At 41.1% G+C, this 19,663-nt stretch overlaps 2 protein-coding genes across 2 annotated transcripts; one reads left to right on the plus strand and one right to left on the minus strand.

Annotated features, from left to right (window-relative positions):
• Window positions 1-5,239: 5,239 nt before the first annotated feature.
• On the minus strand, window positions 5,240-10,165 carry LOC134089414 (tripartite motif-containing protein 16-like). The gene is made up of 7 exons (XM_062543858.1): window positions 10,106-10,165; window positions 8,970-9,071; window positions 7,913-8,146; window positions 7,340-7,481; window positions 7,157-7,213; window positions 6,838-6,978; window positions 5,240-5,283 (listed from the first exon to the last, which is right to left on the minus strand). Exons 1-7 carry the CDS (start codon window positions 10,163-10,165, stop codon window positions 5,240-5,242), a joined length of 780 nt encoding a protein of 259 aa, XP_062399842.1.
• Window positions 10,166-12,104: 1,939 nt separating this feature from the next.
• Window positions 12,105-19,023, plus strand: LOC134088625 (E3 ubiquitin-protein ligase TRIM16-like). The gene is made up of 6 exons (XM_062542679.1): window positions 12,105-12,976; window positions 13,772-13,867; window positions 14,715-14,948; window positions 15,288-15,435; window positions 15,638-15,685; window positions 18,065-19,023. The coding sequence occupies exons 1-6, from the start codon at window positions 12,386-12,388 to the stop codon at window positions 18,577-18,579; spliced, it is 1,632 nt and encodes a 543-aa protein (XP_062398663.1). The 5' UTR covers window positions 12,105-12,385; the 3' UTR covers window positions 18,580-19,023.
• Window positions 19,024-19,663: the final 640 nt, after the last annotated feature.

Genomic DNA, 19,663 nt, shown 5'->3' on the forward strand with positions numbered 1-19,663 from the left:
AGTCACTGAAGTTGAAGAAAAAACATCTAATAAAGTGGAAACAGAATGGCAACATGGCACAGATCTGTGATCAAATCACCCGTGCCATGAAGGTAGTGTTGGATGAGTGCAAGGAAAAAATCAGCATAGAGAAAATGTCAGACACTGCACAGAATTTGGGAATCCTTGTGGACGAAAACAAAAATAAAGCATCAATGTCAGCAAAGACTGCAGCCGATAACATAATGAAAGGCATTGGGGATTGTGAAATTACAGACTACAAGGAAAAACAGATGCCTCTTCAAGGTAAATACTTGAAGAAATTAGCTCAAATTGAGATGGAGGAGTGCAGACTGCACAATGTAGGCAATCTCAGTTTAGAGAAATACAAGGCTCAGCTTATTGGGGAGAAACATCTACAAAGAAAACTGCAAGGCAACATCAAGACATCACAAGCAATGGAGCAATTCATTCAAGCACTATCCACCACAGACAAAGAACAGAGAACATTCTTTCTCAAGTGGATATCACTGAAACTAGACAGGAAATCACGTGATCACAGAAAAATCATGAAAAAACTATGCCAAGGAAAAGATAACACATCAATCACAGAGTTGGCTCAGCAGATTTTGGACACCTTAGGCATTGAGCACTTCATGAGAGAAATTGGACAGATCTATGAATCAAAGCAATCAGATGACACAAGACACCTCCCCTCTGTTGCTGCTGAGCTTTTGCTTGATGGATACCCCATGGAGCTTCTGAATGGAGATGCATCCATCATCCCAGAGAAGTGGGTGACTGATGTTCTCATGGAGGTACACAGAAAAGTAGGGAGCACTCGACTCTTGGTTATGTCTGTATTAGGTGTGCAGAGCACAGGGAAATCTACTCTGCTCAACACCATGTTTGGTGTCCAGTTCCCTGTGAGCAGTGGCCGCTGTACTCGTGGAGCCTACATGCTCTTTCTCTCTGTTGAACAGGAACTCAGAGAGGAGCTGAATTGTGACTTTGTTCTACTCATTGACACTGAAGGTCTTAAGGCACCTGAACTTGCCATGCTTGAAGACAGCTATGAGCATGACAATCAACTTGCAACACTTGTAATAGGCCTCAGTGATGTGACCATCATAAATATTGCCATGGAGAATTCAACAGAAATGAAGGATGTCCTGCAAATAGCAGTTCATGCATTTCTACGGATGAAGCAACTTGGAAAGAGACCAGTCTGTCATTTTGTGCACCAAAATGTCTCAGGTGTATCTGCACACAGCAAACTGACAACAGAACGAAAGCACCTGATGGAACAGTTAGATGACATGACAAAGATTGCAGCTGAAATGGAGAACCAGTCTGAAGTGATTAAGTTCACCGACATCTTGGATTATAATGTAGACGGGAACAACTGGTACATACCAGGCCTGTGGCATGGGACTCCCCCAATGGCACCTGTCAATTCAGGATACAGTGAAGCTGTACATGACCTCAAAATGAAGGTAATTAAACAAGACCACACAGAAAATATGTGTGAAATTCCAGATTTTCTGAAATGGATGAGTAGTCTGTGGAAATCTGTGAAACACGAGAACTTCATCTTCAGCTTCAGAAACTCTCTTGTTGCCAATGCCTATGACAGCCTTTGCAAAGAGTTCTCGGAATGGGAATGGTCGTTCAGGAAGTGTATCTACTCATGGCTGAACGACGCTGAAACACAAATATCTAACACTGACACCAACAAAGTACAAATTCTCTCTGAAGATTTGGAATTGGATGCCTTCAAAATCATTGAAGATCAGACAACTGTGATGAACAAGAAATTGGAAGAGTATTACAAGCGGAAAGACAGCCATGTGAAGTTAGTGGAAAGGTACAGGTCTGAGTTTGAAATTAGTGTCAAAAGCCTTAAGGGAGAAATCACAAAACATGTTGAGAATAAGCTTCAGTCTGCTGTTGATCTGACAATGGACATGGAGCAGGTGGAAAATATTCAAAGACAACACACAGATGTCATTGAACAGCAGGTTGTAGAGCTCTTGAAAGACTGCAAGAAATACAACAAATTATTGTCAGATAGTGAATTGAAGGAGAAATTTACACATATGTGGAAAGAGTTAGCCATTTATGTTTCTCCTTTGAAAGAGAAGGACATTCCCTCTTCTGTCATGAAGCTACTGAGAGCTAATTTGGCTCACCGCAATGTGCAGAAACAGCTAGCAAAGATCCAGGATCTAACCAGATGTGGACATGAGGCTTTCAAGGTGAAAAATGAACACATTACACATTTGAACATATTGAAAAGGCTGGTGAAAAGTTACACCGAGAAGATCTACTCAGGTATCCAATGTGATGCAAACAACATCATTCAAAGGTGTGAACAATTTATTGAAGATACTGTAAGCACTAATGTAGATTACCAAGACATTTTCAGCAAAGAGCTTCTTAAGAAAATTGATGCAGACATGAAGACGACTGCAAAGAAGGTCAACAGCACTTTTGAGACAGATTTGAAAGTACACATATGTGGCATTGCAGCCCGGAGATTCTTAGAAATGCACAAGACATTCCTGTCAGAAAGAAGTCCTCTTAAGCATTTGGAGAAGTCCAAGAAACAGTACTTATCAGACTTCCTTGACTCCTACAGACGAAGAGATCAGTCCCTCAGGAAAGCACAAGACTTTACTCAGCTCTGCATCAAACCTGCAGTCAAAGAATATATAAACAGATCCCTGGGGATTGTGATTGTTGATAAATTTCTGTCAGGTAGCCATTCTCCCAAGTTCAGTTCACGATCACACTTTCAATACTCAGTTTTGTCAGAGCTGTTGGAGAAGGATGACTGTGAAAGTTTTATAAGATACATCTTTCAATATGAAGTCTTTGTGAAGGATTGGATTTACAATCAACTTGTTGACTGGCTGTACAAAGACATGGGTTTGGCTACGTTGAAAGTCCAGATTGCCAAAACTATCCTTCAAAAGATTACAAAAACAATCAAAGATGTTCAGAGTGAAATCAATGGCCACTCAGACACTCAGAAGGCAACAATGTTTGTTGGACAGTTGTGTCGTGCTCTTAGCAAATACATCTCACTTCCCATGAAAGCCGTTAGACAGGTTCTCTTCCAGATGTCTGGTAGATGCGCTCCATTCATTGCAAGTCTGTTACAGTCCTTGGGTGACCTCAGGAAGCAGCTGGACAAAGAATTTTCGGAATCCACCAATATCAAAGATATACTACAGGTTCTCACAGTCAAACCACAGAATGAGATTTTCGACAGGGTTTTTGGGTGTGGGGAGCAGTGCCCCTTCTGCAAGGTACCCTGTGAGGCTGGAGGCAAAGCACACGCCCAACATCACGCCACCGTGCACCGTCCACTGGGTTTCACTGGCTATACGTATGACGACACACAGACTCTTGCTGAGGACCTTTGTACAACATTAGTTTCCAGTGATTTAAGCTTTCGGAATCATGACACAATCTACGAGGATCATCCTTACAAGGAATATCGTGTCTGCTATCCGGACTGGAACATCGCCCCAGACCCATCCATACAGGCGTCTGACTACTGGAAATATGTGCTGGTGAAACACAATGACAGTTTTGCTAAGTTCAACAATGCCACACCAGCTGACTGTCCTGAGGAATGGCACAGCATCACAAAAGAACAAGCGTTGGAAGGATTAAAGTCAGCCTTCAATGTGAAATAATAATCTACACTTGTCCACCTGATTCTTTAGTCTGATACACCCATTATTCATGTGATTGAAATATGCAGTTACTGCTGCAAATTACAGTAAGTTACGATAAAACAGCTTCAGAAGGAAGAATTCAGTATAAACGAGTGCCTGATGTAAAACCTAAAATAACCTTAGAAGCAAGTGGACACTGAATCTATGGATCAGATCTATTGCTGATTGGACCAACAAATGGAGCCTGAGCATAGGCCAAGGAGGAAACCCTAAATCTCTAGAGTTATACAGTGACTGAGCTAACAAATGGACAACAAATAGAGTGCTGGATTTAAAGGACAACATGGAGGTATCACACTCATGCAGACAGACACAACTGCACAGATGTGAATGGACCAAACACACACACACACACACACACACACACACACACACACACACACACACACACACACACACACACTACACTACACACACAGATGTGCACAACACACTCTCCAAAGAGCCACCCCCTACAAACACAAACACTACACTACACTACACACACTTTCACATATACTGTAGACATGCACAACACATTCTCCTAAGAGCCATCGTCTCACAGATGCTGCAGAGTTAAGTCCATACTGTGTCACTTTTGACTGAACTGTACTAAAGCCATAATAATATGCTGTCCTAATGCACAACTCAGTTCTAGTCAGTCCCCCTCTACACACCCACCCTCCTTGACAAGGTAACATGGTCCTCTCCTCTACACACATAATCTCTACCTCACAGCATCCACCCCGTCCAGTGTCAGAGATTGTCATGCAGACACACACCTCAGACAATACTCACTCCCAATCAGATATACTGTAACTCACTCCCAATCAATTATAACTCACTCCCAATCAAATTTAACTCACTCCCAGTCAGAAAATACTCACTCCGATTCAGATATTACTCACTCCCACACATAACTCACTCCCTGTCAGACAGTACTCACTCCCAATCAAATATAACTAACTCCTAATCAAATATAACTCACTCCCATTCAGACATAACTCACTCCCATTCAGACAATACTCACTCCCAGTCAGACAGTACTCACTCCCATTCAGCCTCCATCTCTACCTTAAGACCCTGTTCTGCCCATCCTACACACCATTCTCTGACATGATATCATGATTTCCTGAACACTCCCTGATTCTCCACATCACAGCTCCTCCCAACCCAGCACCACAGAGAGACTGACATCTGCAGCAGCAGATCACATCCTAAAGCAGCAGCAGAATGAACATGCAGCCATATCTGCAGCAGCAGATCACATCCTAAAGCAGCAGCAGAATGAACATGCAGCCATATCTGCAGCAGCAGAACACATCCTAAAGCAGCAGCAGAATGAGCATGCAGCCATATCAGCAGCAGCAGAACACATCCTAAAGCAGCAGCAGTGATGGGCATGCAGCCATATCTGCAGCAGCAGAACACATTCTAAAGCAGCAGCAGAATGAGCATGCAGCCATATCAGCAGCAGCAGCAGAACAGACCCTGAAGCAGCAGCAGTGATGGGCATGCAGCCGTGGCCCTTTCTACTGCTGCACCCCACCCTCCAGATACTGGGCACAGAGCTGATCTGTGTGCAGTTGGAACAGATTCAAAGGACACATGCTTGTTGATACACATAATAGATAAGGATTGTTCAAACTCACACACCATATATTAGGACAACTATAATGAAACAATACATGGATGCAACCTTTTTTGGACAATTTAAAAATACACATTTTTGCAAATTTCATTTTTTATGGTGATGTATTCTACAAATTGTATATCTATCTACAGTATCTATCTATCCATCTATCTATCTATCTGTCTGTCTATATGTATATATTTTTCATACATAGTGGAGAACAAATATTTTTTCCTCTCTTAATTCGTACTCATCTTCTTTCTTTTTAAGATTATTTAAATTTGCTTGACAATAACAACATTTACACAAAGACTATGTTCTAATCATTCAATATAATGTCCTACACACTGACATTTATCTTATGGTGTACTGTATGTGTTATACATTGTGTTGTTTCCAAATGGTGAACACTGAAACTGAATTTTCAGGTCATTGAAAAACCATGAATTGTGCTTAATGAGCTGCTTTGTGATACTAGAATGAGAGTATACAGATTACTCGGTGGGTAGTGCATACATTATGCATACATTATAATGTAATTAATGGGTGACACTTCTTCCTGTAGGAATGTATTTGTGATTTCATTTTTACATTCAACCTATGTCAATTCCATCTATATATTTTTTTCATTTTGTCATTTGTTGTATTAAAATGAGCTTTCTGATATTAAAATCTTTATGTACCCTAATCATAACCTCATCTTTCATTGCATTTTTAACAAGACAAATTCAGTGATGGATTTACCCAAATTATTCATTTAATTTTCACTGTACATTAGCCACTTCCCTCAACATGTGAAATACCAGAATACATATTGATGATGACTATTATTATAATTATACAGTACATGAATATATTATTATTATACAGTACATTACACTAGATTGCAGAGTACAAATACAGAGACAACAAAATGCAGTTAGCGTCTAACCAGAAAAAAGTAAAAATGTGCAAAAAAAAGTATTCATTAGGTGGGTAGGGGAATCTATACCATGACAAGATGGCAAATCATTGCATTCAGCAAATTGGGACCTCAGTTCTGTGGTGTCATGGTCGATGAAGGGAAAGTGCTCTCCAACTGATTCTGCAGGTACAGCTCTTCGTCTGCCCTTGCAAAATGTGCTTGTCACAACAGCTTTAATGATGCTCCAGACAGCATTCTGAACCCAGGGTAGAGTGTGTGAGTGAAAGTGGTCTGGACTCGGTGCAGGAGGGTCACTTTGTCAGAGATTCTGTAAAACGCCAGAGTTCCTGCCTTGTAATCCACATACACTCCTATTCTGGGACAGGATACTCGAGACAGTTTAGTTACTTGATTCCTGTGCCTGAAAGAGCAGCTGGCGCAGGTGAGAAGCAGACCCCAGGACTGATCATTATATCCAAATCCAGACTCAATACTCCCTCCTTTCCTGCTGATGCTTTTATACGAGACTGCTATGGAAACCCACCAACTCCACTCCACCTCCCAGTAGCAGCGTCCAGACACATCCTCTCTACACAGCACCTGACACCACTTATCAAATCTCTCGGGATGATCAGGATATGACTGCCCAGTTCTGCAGTCCACCCTCCTGTTCCCATCAGACAGATGGAGTTCTCTGTATGCTGTGTTTGGATCCAGTGTGAAGTGACAGGAATCTGATGGAGAGGAGAAAACAAGATAAACATAAACTTGTATTTGGGTATTACACAGTGTGTGTGTGTGTGTGTGTGTGTGTGTGTGTGTGTGTGTGTGTCTGTCTGTGGGTAACGGTGTGGCAGCGTGTGTTTGGGTAACAGCGAGGCGGTGTGGGTGTTGTTTGTGTCTCCAACTTACACTGCAAGAGCTCCTCTCTGATTGTTGGTAAAGGAAGAGAAGCCTGGACATCAGACACTGAAACAGGAAATATCGCTTGACTACCAAGGAAATATAATAAAACAAAAGCACACCCATTTTCAAATCACACAGTGCCTTGTAAAAATAGTTCAGGCTTGAGTCCATTCCAGATGTCTGTCCAACCTGCTGCAGATATCTTGGGTCCTTGCTGCTTGAAGATGTCATCGAGCTGTGCCTTCATAAGGGAGACAGATTTCTTCACAGCCTTAAAAGAGACACTTAGACTGAAGGTTATGCGAGGGGAGTCTCTGCTTGAGGCGACTTTCTATAGAGAAATATAAATAAAAGTTCAGACAGACTATCAGAATATTCAGACAGGACCTTTTCCCCAAACGCTGCAGACAGAATAGAATGGTGTGTGTAATAAAGTATTAGTGTTGATTTAGTGTGTTTGTGTGTGTGTGTGTGTGTGTGTGTGTGTGTGTGTGTGTGTGTGTGTGTGTGTGTGTGTGTGTGTGTGTGTGTGTGCGTGCGTGTGTGTGTTTGACTATGCAGTAATGTACGTACATGCATATGCATGTAAAGCAACAGTCTATTTTTTTTAACCACATCACACATCATACACACAGACTTTTTTAAAAACTGTCCATTTTGACTTATGTCATATGTTGCACAAAAATATATCAACTAAATACTGTATATATACTCTTATAATTTATATTTAATTCCAGTTTCAGCAGGGCAGGTCAGTGTTACCTTGAGGAAATGGATGTGGTCCTCTGTGTGTGAAAGCTGCTCCAGTTCAGCATCTCTCCTCTTCAGCTCAGCAATCTCCTGCTCCAGTCTCTTCAGATGTTCTTCAGCCCGACTCACCTCAGCCTTCTCCTGAGCTCTGATCAGCTCTGTCACCTCAGAGCGCCTTCTCTCAATGGAGCGGATCATCTCAGTGAAGACCCTCTCACTGTCCTCCACCGCTGTCTGTGCAGAGCTCTGTTAGGAGACACATAAAGAGGAGGGCAGGAGACACACAGAGGGAGGTGAAGCTGAAAGTGTTTCATGGTGTTATAGTGGTGCTTTGTGTGCTGTAGAGACAATAGAACAGCAGAGGCCATTATACAGTAGGCTCTCAACAATCTGACCTGGGGCTGAAATTATAACATTACTGCTAATTAAGACTCTTTTCACTCCACAGGATTCATATATTCTACAGACTTTGCAGTGATCTTACTCCTATAACATTAACATTACTATAGGTACTAATATCTAATAGAACACTAATACAACTATAACATTAACATTACTATACTGGCCCCTGCCGTGGCGCAACTGGCTGGGGCACCTGCACCGCATGCTGGTGACCCTGGTTTGATTCCCGCCCCATGGTCCTTTCCAGATCCCACCCCCTGCTCTCTCTCCCATTCACTTCCTGTTTTTCTCCACTGTTACTGTCAATAAAGGCATATAATGGCCAAAAAACATTACTATACTAATATCTAATAGAACACTACTACTACTAATACTATTCTGAATGTCCATTATTCAAAGTCAAGAAAGGACCTGCACACCTTGAAACGTCATTTTAGTAAAATAAAGTGGTGATTCTAAGGCAGCAGTGTTGCGCTTTTTCCTACCTCGTACATGAATGTCCATTATTCATCATGAACTCATAATGTGTGTCACTACACAACTGAATTTAGGGAGTTTGTTCTGGCAAATAACCTTACACCAGTAATCTAGTTAGCAGATAAACAAAGCTACCATAATGACAATATCTGAGAGTTAACCACTGTCTTCACCTCTGATCAGTACTCACCTTGAGAGTCTCCACAGCCTTCCCCACCTCCTGCAACTCCTTCTCTCTCTCCTGGATTTTCTGTTTGAAATCCCTCTGTTTGAAATCCCTCTCCAACTGTTTCTGTTGATACAAATGCAAAAAATATATACTTCAGGCAAGTTTATTTGTATCATTTCACATTCTGACATGCTTTACATTTGATCCAAATAATGGTAAATAAAATATAAAAGTGAAACAATTTGAAATAATCCATAAAAGTGAATACTGGTAATTAGATGGCAAAGTGCTTTGTATTAATAGGAAATTCTTTTGATCAGTTAATGGAGAGCATCTGAGAACAGTTAGTCTATAAGTCTACAAACTTGCAACAGTTGGGTCCAGACCAGAGCTGTTCACACAGTAGCAGCTGAAAGCTGCATGTTAAGTTCCCCAAGGTTTCACCAGAAAGTATTGCTCCTGTGAGCTGAGGTATGGAAGGTGGATACTACTGTACTAGAGCAAGTCTGATAGGTAACTAGAATAGCACTCAGAGAGCACAAACCTCTGGCAAGCGAAAACATAACTGCCTCCTGGATCCAGACGGCACTACGGATCACACTTAATTGAATAATTTCTTCCTTGAGTCATTTCAGACCTTTCCTGAAAATTTCATCGAAATCCATCCATAACTTCTGAGTTATCTTGTGAATAAACAGCAGACAGACAGACCCCGATGAAAACTGTAACCTCCTTGGTGGAGGTAATTACACGTAGGTCCCATTCTATCTAGTGATTTGTGAACATGCTATGTTGGGACTTAAGTAGCCTAATGGAGTAATGTGGTCAGTTATTTTAGCTGTCTATGCTTTCAATTCATCTGTTTTCAGTAGAACCACTGATAAAGCCAAGCTGACTCAGTGCCTATAAAATATTTTATATTTATCATATTCAGGTGATAGTAGGTTACCATGTCAATGTTTGATAGATGTTTATTTTGCACTTTGCACCTGCTATAATTTCCTGGTTCATGTCTTTTCTAATAAGAGAGAGAGAGACTGACGAAAACGTTCTTCAAAATTATACAAACGTTATTTGTATATACTGTATTGTATATTTGTATTATAGCCTATGTGTTTCAGACCTTTCGAACTAAATGAAACCACTCATGTACTCACCTGTGTTTCTGTCTGTTCTGCTACAGCTGTGGCTGTGTCATGGTCTTCATGTTCATCCATCATACATACAGATGGTGGATACAAAATTGATCGGTACGTCAAAATATGTCCAACACCTTCTGATGACGAGGGCAGATCCTGTCCTGTAGCTGACCTGTGGCATCAATCACTGAGTGGTTTCTTCCCGGACGAAGTTCAATGTGAATTTCACAGTATGACACAGGCACTTTAGACAGGACTTAACGGCTTTGAGCTCTCTCTCAATGCAGACACCACTCTCCACATCTCCAAGTTCAGCATAATTGTGAGTGACAGCTTGGGTTCTGACCTACCATACATTTCTCCACCATTTCAGCAATCTTTTGTAGAATACAGGTATGGGGGTGAAGGTGTATTTGCACAGGGGTCAGCTGTAGACTCCTTTCTGCTCCTCCTGATCCCAGCAGCTGCATCTCCAGAAGTTATCACAGTCAAAGACTCTCCATCCTAAGAGATCGCCTCCACCATTTTATAGCTCTAACAGACACCAAGCACACACTCTGAGAAGCAGCAGCTGAGTGAGAGTTGAGAAGTTTGCTTCATCAGAACTCTGAGGAGGAATATAGATAGGTTGGGGATGAGGGAGTAGCCAATCAGATACCTGTGTGCATGGCACTGAAAAAGGGAGTTGGGTCATAATGACATGTAGGGTATGAACTGAAGTGGACTCAACACACTGTGATCACATGCAGTTATAAGATAGGGCCCAGGATCTACAGTACCTTACACCCAGCGAAAGTGACGCAAGGCTTATTCTTATTACTCTCAATAAAGTGGCGAGAGCGTATAAAGCACAGCTGGAGACGCACTGTCGCCAGATGTAAGCAGCCCTAAGCAACCAGTCCCAATCTAATGTTCAGTGGGCTACAGAAAAGGGCATTTTATCAGATCACCAACAAACATGTCAATGGATTTAATCCAAAATGCATGAATATACCACACACCACTATATGTAATCACATTCACAATGTAATCTGCAATATTGTGTGCATCTGCAATATTTGCTGCTTCGCATAGCAATCCCAGCAAGTCCAGTCAAGTTCATTTATACAGTAGTGCATTTCACACAGAGGTCATTCAAAGTGATATACATAAACAAAAATAAACAGTTAATAGCACATAAAAGCACAGATGGGCAACAGGCAAAGAGTATTTTTTAAAAGATCATACGAAAGTATAGAACACAAGCTAAAATCATTTAAAATAAAGCACAATTAACAAAAAGACATAAAAGACCAGGTGGAATAATTAAAAGACAGAGACAGAACTCAGTGCAGTTAGCAGAACGCATCTGAGAATAGTTTAGTCGTAGGTCTAGATTTAAAACTGGCTAAGGCCTTTTCACTATCATCTGAAATTTGGTTCCAGAGCTGAGCTGCATATCAGCTAAAAGCTGCTCACCATGTTTAGATCTAACAGCAGGTTTTACTAACTGGTTTTTCACCAGGAGAGGACGAAGGCATGGAGGCCTAGATAGGTGGGCTACAGTAGACTGCTCCATTCACTGATTTATTAACAAGCAGTAGCCTAGTGCAAAAAGTAAATTATGTGACTTGGCCTCCTACTGGAATCGGTTCCTTTTTTTTTTTTTTTTTTTTTTTTGAGAATCCTACCTACTGCATTCTTTTTAAGCATCCTTACTGCAACCAAATATCCGCTTTAACCTCTCTGCTGCAACCCATAGGCCTTCAGTAATTAGGCCTGGCCTACACAGTGGAATAGTCACAACACAGATATTGCAGCAGATCCAAACAAATAGGACAAGTGATAGCCAATTTGGTAATGATAGCTGACATTCTGCCGTTCTTCTTCAGCGCATACGAAGTCTTTGCGAATCTAATGACAACACCTGCTCTAATGGGCGTGCAAACACTTGTTGTATTAGATATAACCAACCCAAGGATAGCATTTTATAGCCCATCCCACCTAGGCCTACTATCGTTTACAAAGATACCCGCAAGCACTAATAGATCCTCGTTTCGCTGTAGGCTTCGTTTTTGTATGTTTGCTGCAAATGTAAAACGATGTTACATGCTGTAAAAAACACTGACTATGTTCCCGTTTAGGTTCGTGTTAAACGACTGTTCACACGAACACGCATCACACGCTTGTCATTTCGAAGTTGCACTGCGCACAGTGCGCAGTTTTAGCCTACCTATTTCATGTGAAACGAAACCCAAGTAGCCTAGCCTAGCCTGTTTGAAACTCGTGAAGCGATAACTTACACGTCTCAAAAGAAGAATGGCAGAAGCGACTCAAAGTAACCAGGACCTTTTTATATGTCCTGTTTGTCTTGATCTCCTTAAGGATCCAGTCTCTCTTAACTGTGGACACAATTATTGCACGGGCTGCATTAAGGACTGCTGGGATCAGGAAGATCCGAAGGTAGTCTACAGCTGCCCTCAGTGTAGACAGACGTTCACTCCGAGACCCTTTTTAAACAAAAATAATATCGTTGCAGAGCTTGTGGAGCAGTTCAGGAAGACCAGAATCCAAGCTGTTGCTCCTGCTCCTGTTGTAGGCCTATGTGCTGGACCCGAGGAGGTGGAGTGCGATCTTTGTACTAAAAAACTCAAAGCTTTCAAGTCCTGTTTGGACTGTCTGCTGTCTTACTGTGAACCGCATTTGGCACTTCACAATCAGGTAAACCCTGGACGAAAACACAAGGTGGTGGATGCCACTCAGCTACAGGAGAGGATCTGCACCCAGCATGAGAAGCCTCTGGAGGTGTTTTGCCGTACAGATCAAACTTGTGTTTGTTTTCTCTGTATGGTGGATGAACACAAAGGCCATGACATTGTGTCAGCATCTGCAGGGAGAAAGGAGAAACAGGTAAGGACACATCTCCTGGTGTTGTCTGGTACAGCATTGCATGGTTATATGGTAGGCTACTGTACATGTAATTCCAGTGTTCAATTAAGCAGAGCAGAGAATCAGAATAATCCAAAGCATATCTCTTTATTGAGCCTGATGGTCAGCCAAGCACAGTGTTATCGGAGGGTCCAACAGACCTGGGCCCACCCATTTTTCCACTGACCCAGCCTACATTTTTCTTTCCAAAAATTGCACTTTTAATATTTCAGGATTGAATTGAAACAGACTAATAAACCCATCATAGACATTTCCTAGTAACCTACCAAATATGCGTAGCTGACAATAACAGCTACAAAATGCAAACTGTTAGTGCATAAAGACTGTTTAAATATGTATGGTGTAGCCTATGAAGGCTGAACCGGTCAGAGAATATCTGTACACCTGCATGAATTGATAACAGTGTAGGTGTACACGACGCACGAGAGTCCCCTGATTTAGTTTCATAGACCTGTAAGATAGCCTACTTACCATGAGAGTAGTCTACCCTGAGAGACAAACCCAGAACTATAGCTGAGTTGAATTTCACATTTGCATGTTAGTCATATTTAACATTCATTTATCTTACTGTATGGTGTAGTTATTGGGTTGCCTCCTCAAACCATGAACAGAGTTGTTATGGTGCTGAAATACTGTAGCACTTCACAAGGAGACTGTGACTGAATAGCTTGTTAGTTTGTTCAGGTGTGCTGTTGGACGACATTTTGTTATCACAACTGAGCAGTAGGCTAGATGTGATGTATTTCTTCAACACAGACACATTTGGGTGAAACCCAGGAGAATTTCAAACAGAGGATCCAGGACAGAGAGAAGGAGATGCTGGATCTGAGGAAGGCTGTAGAGACTCTCAAGGTGAGTACCGACCAGAGGAGAAAATTAATTTATTAAATTATCATTATTATGTTAAATCCAAAGTGACTCACATGTGTCAGCTATATTACGAGGGATTAGATTGTCTCCGGGAGAATTTAGGGTGCAAGGGCACAACGGTGGAAGCTGGAAAGTGAACCCAGAACTTTTTAGGCTGCTGCAGGCTGGCCCAGCTCCTTAACCTCTACACTACCTCCGCACGTTACAGTTAGCTGCTGGAGGAGCCATGGCAGTCTGTTCCTCAATTGTGAGAGAGATTGTGATGCTTAGAAATTAATGTCCAGTGTCTCTGAGCCACCCCGTAGGCTGTCAGCCTATTTCCCCACTATTAGCCACGGCTTATACATTGATTTTGCAAACTTTCTTCAGCTATGAGGTTAATACACGGGGATAGTTAATATAGTATGGTTTTGTTTATTTTAACTTACATAAAACACTGTCCTATTATACACAGGAAATGACTGTGTATGTAGTGGAGGTGCTGAATGAGCTCTACTGTAGGTAGTCTATGGTAAAAAGCCTCAGGCCACATGTGGGGGTAACATATGCAAATACATGTAAATTAGATAAGTGTCCAGTAGGCCGTGTGTTAACATTTTGTTTTGAGAGACAGACATAAAGGTCATGTCAAAAAGACAGAATTCAATGTTTAGAAATAATAGTTGAAAGCAAATATAAATATTTATAAAATGTGTTGTTGAAACCCAGCTGCCCTTATGTACCCTAAAGGGAAGGCTAACAGTGACCTAATTTGAAAACCCCTGGTCCTGAGTAGTCCTTATTTCCCTGTGTGTATTTCCCATCCCACTGGTTGTGTGTCTCCTAACAGAGTTCTGCACAGACAGCAGTGGAGGACAATGAGAAGATCTTTACTGAGATGATCCGCTCCATTGAGAGAAGGCGCTCTGAGGTGACAGAGCTGATCAGAGCTCAGGAGAAGGCTGAGGTGAGTTGGGCTGAAGAACATCAGAAGCAACTGGAGCAGGAGATTGCTGAGCTGAAGAGGAGAGATGCTGAGCTGGAGCAGCTTTCACACACAGAGGACCACATCCATTTCCTCAAGGTAACATTGATTGATTATTTGGGCACAAAATGATTGAGTTAACATGTATATGCCAAGCATCAACAACACGTTACATTTAGTGCTTTTACTCAACACTCCAAGTGCTTCAGAGTGCATCAGCACATCAGAACATTCAGAAGATAATGTTAGACTCTTGTTGAAGCTTAAGCTTTTGGTCAAATTTCCCAGTTCAACCGTATCAATTGAATTTACTTTTCATAAAATACATATTGTAGAATTTAAACTATTAAACAACTCAGATCAGTATGTTATATACTGTATTTAGGCTTTAATATTCCTCTTTTCCACTTTTTCTGTCTCTCGTGTTTATTTGTTTAGACTTTCCAGTCACTTACTGACCCACCTGAGTCTGTAGGCAGTGTTAACCAAAGCCCCTCTTTTGAGGATGTGAAGAAATCGGTCTCTTCACTGAAGGCGCAGTTGAAGGCTTTTTGTAAGGAGGAATTTGCGAAAATATCTGCAGCAGGTTTGTTTCATTCTTGATGTGTATTTTACTTACAGTATACTTTCTGATGATACTTTCCATTTGGATTGTGTGGCTGCTTATACTGAACACAATAACCTGTTTATCCATTGTCTGTGGAGGTGGGAAGTCATGTAATATTCAAATACTGTAATGAAGACTCTTGATGTCACTCACTTGATGTCATTGTGTGATATTTCAATAGTGACTGGTGTCCGGGCTATCTTACAGACCAGAGAGGAATTATTACAATGTGAGTTTAATATACATACACACACACACACACACACACACAAACATTTCATATATTTACTTGACCCCGAGTTAATTATAAGTGGTTTCAACAGCACTTATCACCTATAATCATTAGTACAAATTGGATGGGTGAACACAGCACCCTCTGAAATGGCATTTAATATTACATGAAGGGATTCTACCATCTGATCGTCTACTCAGTAAGTAGAAGTGGTACCAGATGAGATTAAGGAGGGCATACCAGTCTGACTCCACATTGTTAAATTCCAGTGGGTTGAACAAGAACATGCATTCCCCATGTGGACATGGATTGTTGAAATTAGGATTGTGCACATGAGACTATTAATAGGAATTTTGAAAGCATACACCAGTGGTCCCCAAATGGCGGCCCGCCCTAGCCAGTTTAGAGAAAACATTGTAGTTTTTTTTAAAAACAATTTTTTTTTTTTTTTTTTCAAAAAAAAATTTCACCTACTACTGTATTAGGGCCTGGCCATAAGCCCCTTTCATTACACCTGTCTCTTGAAACCGCTGAGTTTCAGTTAAGAAATTTTTTTCAGCAAATACTTTTGTCTACAGTAGTGTAATTTTTCAGAGTGGAAACTATTCCAGCTTTTTCTGGATATGTATATAAACTGAAATGAATGGAAATATAAACAAAATCAGAAAGTGAAAACTGATACAAGTAAGTAGCTTTGGATAAAATAGACAGCCAAATTAATAAGTACTTATCTGATGTAATATATACAGTTAAGGCTAAAATTATTAGCCGCCCTGAAATTTTGAAACATTACTCAAAGATTCTCCCTAAAAATGTCATAACATTCGCCAGTGCTATTATGTAGTATCTGGTGCATTCTGGAGTGTTAATGTTATTATTAGGAATGCTTAATCTCAAATTGTGTGAAAAATGTGTTTTTTTTTTGTTTTTAAACATACACGGCCAGCCTGTCACATTTCAAGCCACACCTTTGCAGTCAGTTAGAGCCCAGACAACACCTGAACATCCAATATCAGCATTGATTGTTTACCTAAAGACTCCAAGGAACAAGCCTACAGGCACTGTAACACCTGTCTGAGAGGGGACTTTACAGGCAAGCTGAAGATGAAAGAAATCAGTCTGGACCTCAGAAAGAAAATCATTGAGGCTTATACTATGGGGGAAAGCTATACTGTAATTTCTAGATGCTTCACAGTCTCTTGAACAGAGAGCATCGTTACAAAGTACAAAGAGTTCCAAGTTTGGATGAAAATGCTAAATATCTCATTCTCTTGAGAGAAAAATCAGATTCAGGGATGTTAGTAAGCATCCCTGTACATCCGCCAAAATGATAGTTGCTGCTGACCATGAGACCTCTGGGGTTGAAGTCTTGAGGAAGACAGTAGCGGGGGCTTTTTATTGTGGAGGCCTCCAAAGTCATCGGCCGAAAGGGGCACTTCAAAGTCAGACTGAACTTTGCCCATGCACATTTAAAAGCTAAAAATGAGTTTTGAAAAACTGTCCTTTGGTCTGATGAGATTAAACTGGAGCTGGTTGGGCACATGGATGTTGCCTACTGTATGTTTGGCAAAAAAAGGAAAGGCCTATAAAAAATACAGTTTCCACAGTGAAGCATGGTGGTGGGAGCATTGTGTTATGGAGCTGTTCTGCTGTCTCAGGCACAGCCTTGTTTGTGTGAAAACCATGCTGTTTGGAGGAGCTGGAGCTAAAGAGTGTCTAAAGAGATATGTGCCAACCGAGAAAAATACTATCCAAAGAAGTTGTTGTCAGTTGAAGCAAAGAAAGGCTATTGACTATTAATGGTCTGGGGGCTATTCATTTTGAACATGTAAATTTTTCTGTCACAAATCAGAGAATTAGTAAAAAAAAAAATATCATCACACTTTGTGGACATGCTGTCTTTTCTCTTTTGCAATCATATAAACTATACATTTTTGGAAATGCATAAACAAAGGATTATGTCTGATTTCACAAAGGGTGCTAATCATTTTGGCCTCAACTGTATGTGTTCTGTTCTGTCACTGAGTGATATTGTGCCCTTGAGCAAGGCACACAACCCCGGGTTGCTCTGAGGAAGAATGACTTGTCATATTAAATGCATATTTACTCATTCTGTTCAGTTACTGAATGACACTGTAACCTCAGGAACCTTTATCCTGTCACCTCACACTGGATCCTAACACAGCTTATAGACACTAGAAATCTCAATCCTGTAAACCGCACACACACACACACACACACACACACACTCACTCTCTCTCTCTCTCTCTCTCTCTCTCTGAAACATAATAAATAATATTTAATCACACAGGCACAAACACACACCTAATGAAAATAAATGCAAATCTAACATTGTCCACCCTTCTTCCTCATCAGATTCCTGTCACTTCACACTGGATCCAAACACAGCACAGAAAAGCCTCCATCTGTCTGAGGGGAACAGGAGGGTGGAGAGTAGAGATGAGCTCCAGTCATATCCTGATCATCCAGAGAGATTTGATGTGTGGGAACAGGTGCTGTGTAGAGAGAGTGTGTCTGGACGCTGCTACTGGGAGGTTGAGTGGAGTAAGTGGGTTTATATAGCAGTCTCATATAAAAGCATCAGCAGGAAAGGAGCAGGTCATGAGCGTGGGTTTGGCGGTAATGATCAGTCCTGGAGGCTGGACCTCCGCAGCTCCAGCTGCTCTTTCTGGTACAATAATGAAGAGACTAAACTCCCTCTAGTGGCCAGCTCCAGAATAGGAGTGTATGTGGATCCCAGCGCAGGAACTCTGGCCTTCTACAGCATCTCTGACACGATAACCCTCCTGCACAAAGTCCAGACCACATTCACTCAACCCCTATATCCTGGGTTTGCAGTAAGTCATGGATCTTCATTGAAACTGCTGTGAGCTACATACAAGTACATAATATCAATGAATATACATCACACAAGTGGATATGTCGCTTTTCTCATATAAATGTGATACACTGCAGTATGCATAATATCCACAGTGCTACAGTGATGTACCAAAAATAATTGATCAAATTGTGATGTAATGTACAGCTGTCCACTACATAGGCTCCACAAGATCATGCCCAGTGAAGTACCATACCGTTTTCGTATATGGTGTATCAGTTGCTGTTTTGACTGTTGTTGATTCAATGTAGCCTCAACGTACTCTTATGATCCTGGTTTGTGCCTATTTTTCTTCCAAATCAAATCCATGGAGCATGGAAACGACAGTCAAAATTGTCTTGTATATTTTGGAAATACCATCCTTGGAGAATGTTTTTAGAATGAAGCCCATTTCTGTCTCTCTGACTGTGACATGTGAAATAAAATATGGAGAAATTAGTGCCTGGGGTTTAGTGTCTCTGTGCCCTGTAGTCTTTAACTCAACCCCGTCTGAGTAAGGTGGAAGAAGAGAAGTGTGTGTCCTCTCTCCACCTGGTTCTCACATGTTTCTGCTGGTCATCATGGTTAGGAGTCAGATTCTCACAGCAGGAGGTGGATGCTCCTCAGTGTAACCTAATCCTGTTTACCAACACACCCTAATCCTGTTTCAATATACCCTAATCCTGTTTACCAACACACCCTAATCCTGTTTCAATATACCCTAGTCGTGTTTACCAACACACCCTAATCCTGTTTCAATATACCCTAGTCGTGTTTACCAACACACCCTAATCCTGTTTCAATATACTGTACCCTAGTCGTGTTTACCAACACACCCTAATCCTGTTTCAATATACCCTAGTCGTGTTTACCAACACACCATAATGTTGCTGTTCGATGAATAACACTTTTTTCCAAATCATTACTTTTCAGGAAATGTAAAAAAACTGTTGTTTCAAAATATCTTCAATTTAACCAGCTAAGGTGGAAATATTTTGTTTATTGTTTAGAATGGCCATGTCACAGTACATTCTTGCTAGCTTATGTATGGCTCTGTGTAAGGTTTGTGTGTGTGTGTGTGTGTGTGTGTGCGCGCA

This window comes from Sardina pilchardus, chromosome 8 (assembly GCF_963854185.1).
Source record: "Sardina pilchardus chromosome 8, fSarPil1.1, whole genome shotgun sequence".
In the NCBI taxonomy this organism is placed as follows: Eukaryota; Metazoa; Chordata; class Actinopteri; order Clupeiformes; family Clupeidae; genus Sardina; species Sardina pilchardus.

Excerpts from the sequence above, each read along its gene's own strand:
- LOC134088625 (XM_062542679.1), top strand. The coding sequence starts at position 12,386 with ATGGCAGAAGCGACTCAAAGTAACCAGGACCTTTTTATATGTCCTGTT. Across the intron at positions 12,977-13,771 it reads CAGGGAGAAAGGAGAAACAG|ACACATTTGGGTGAAACCCA; the intron begins GTAAGGACACAT and ends TCTTCAACACAG. Across the intron at positions 15,686-18,064 it reads CAGAGAGGAATTATTACAAT|ATTCCTGTCACTTCACACTG; the intron begins GTGAGTTTAATA and ends CTTCCTCATCAG.
- LOC134089414 (XM_062543858.1), bottom strand. The coding sequence starts at position 10,165 with ATGGATGAACATGAAGACCATGACACAGCCACAGCTGTAGCAGAACAG. Across the intron at positions 8,147-8,969 it reads AGGCTGTGGAGACTCTCAAG|AGCTCTGCACAGACAGCGGT; the intron begins GTGAGTACTGAT and ends GTCTCCTAACAG. Across the intron at positions 7,214-7,339 it reads ACCCAAGATATCTGCAGCAG|TGTCTGATGTCCAGGCTTCT; the intron begins GTTGGACAGACA and ends TTCCTGTTTCAG.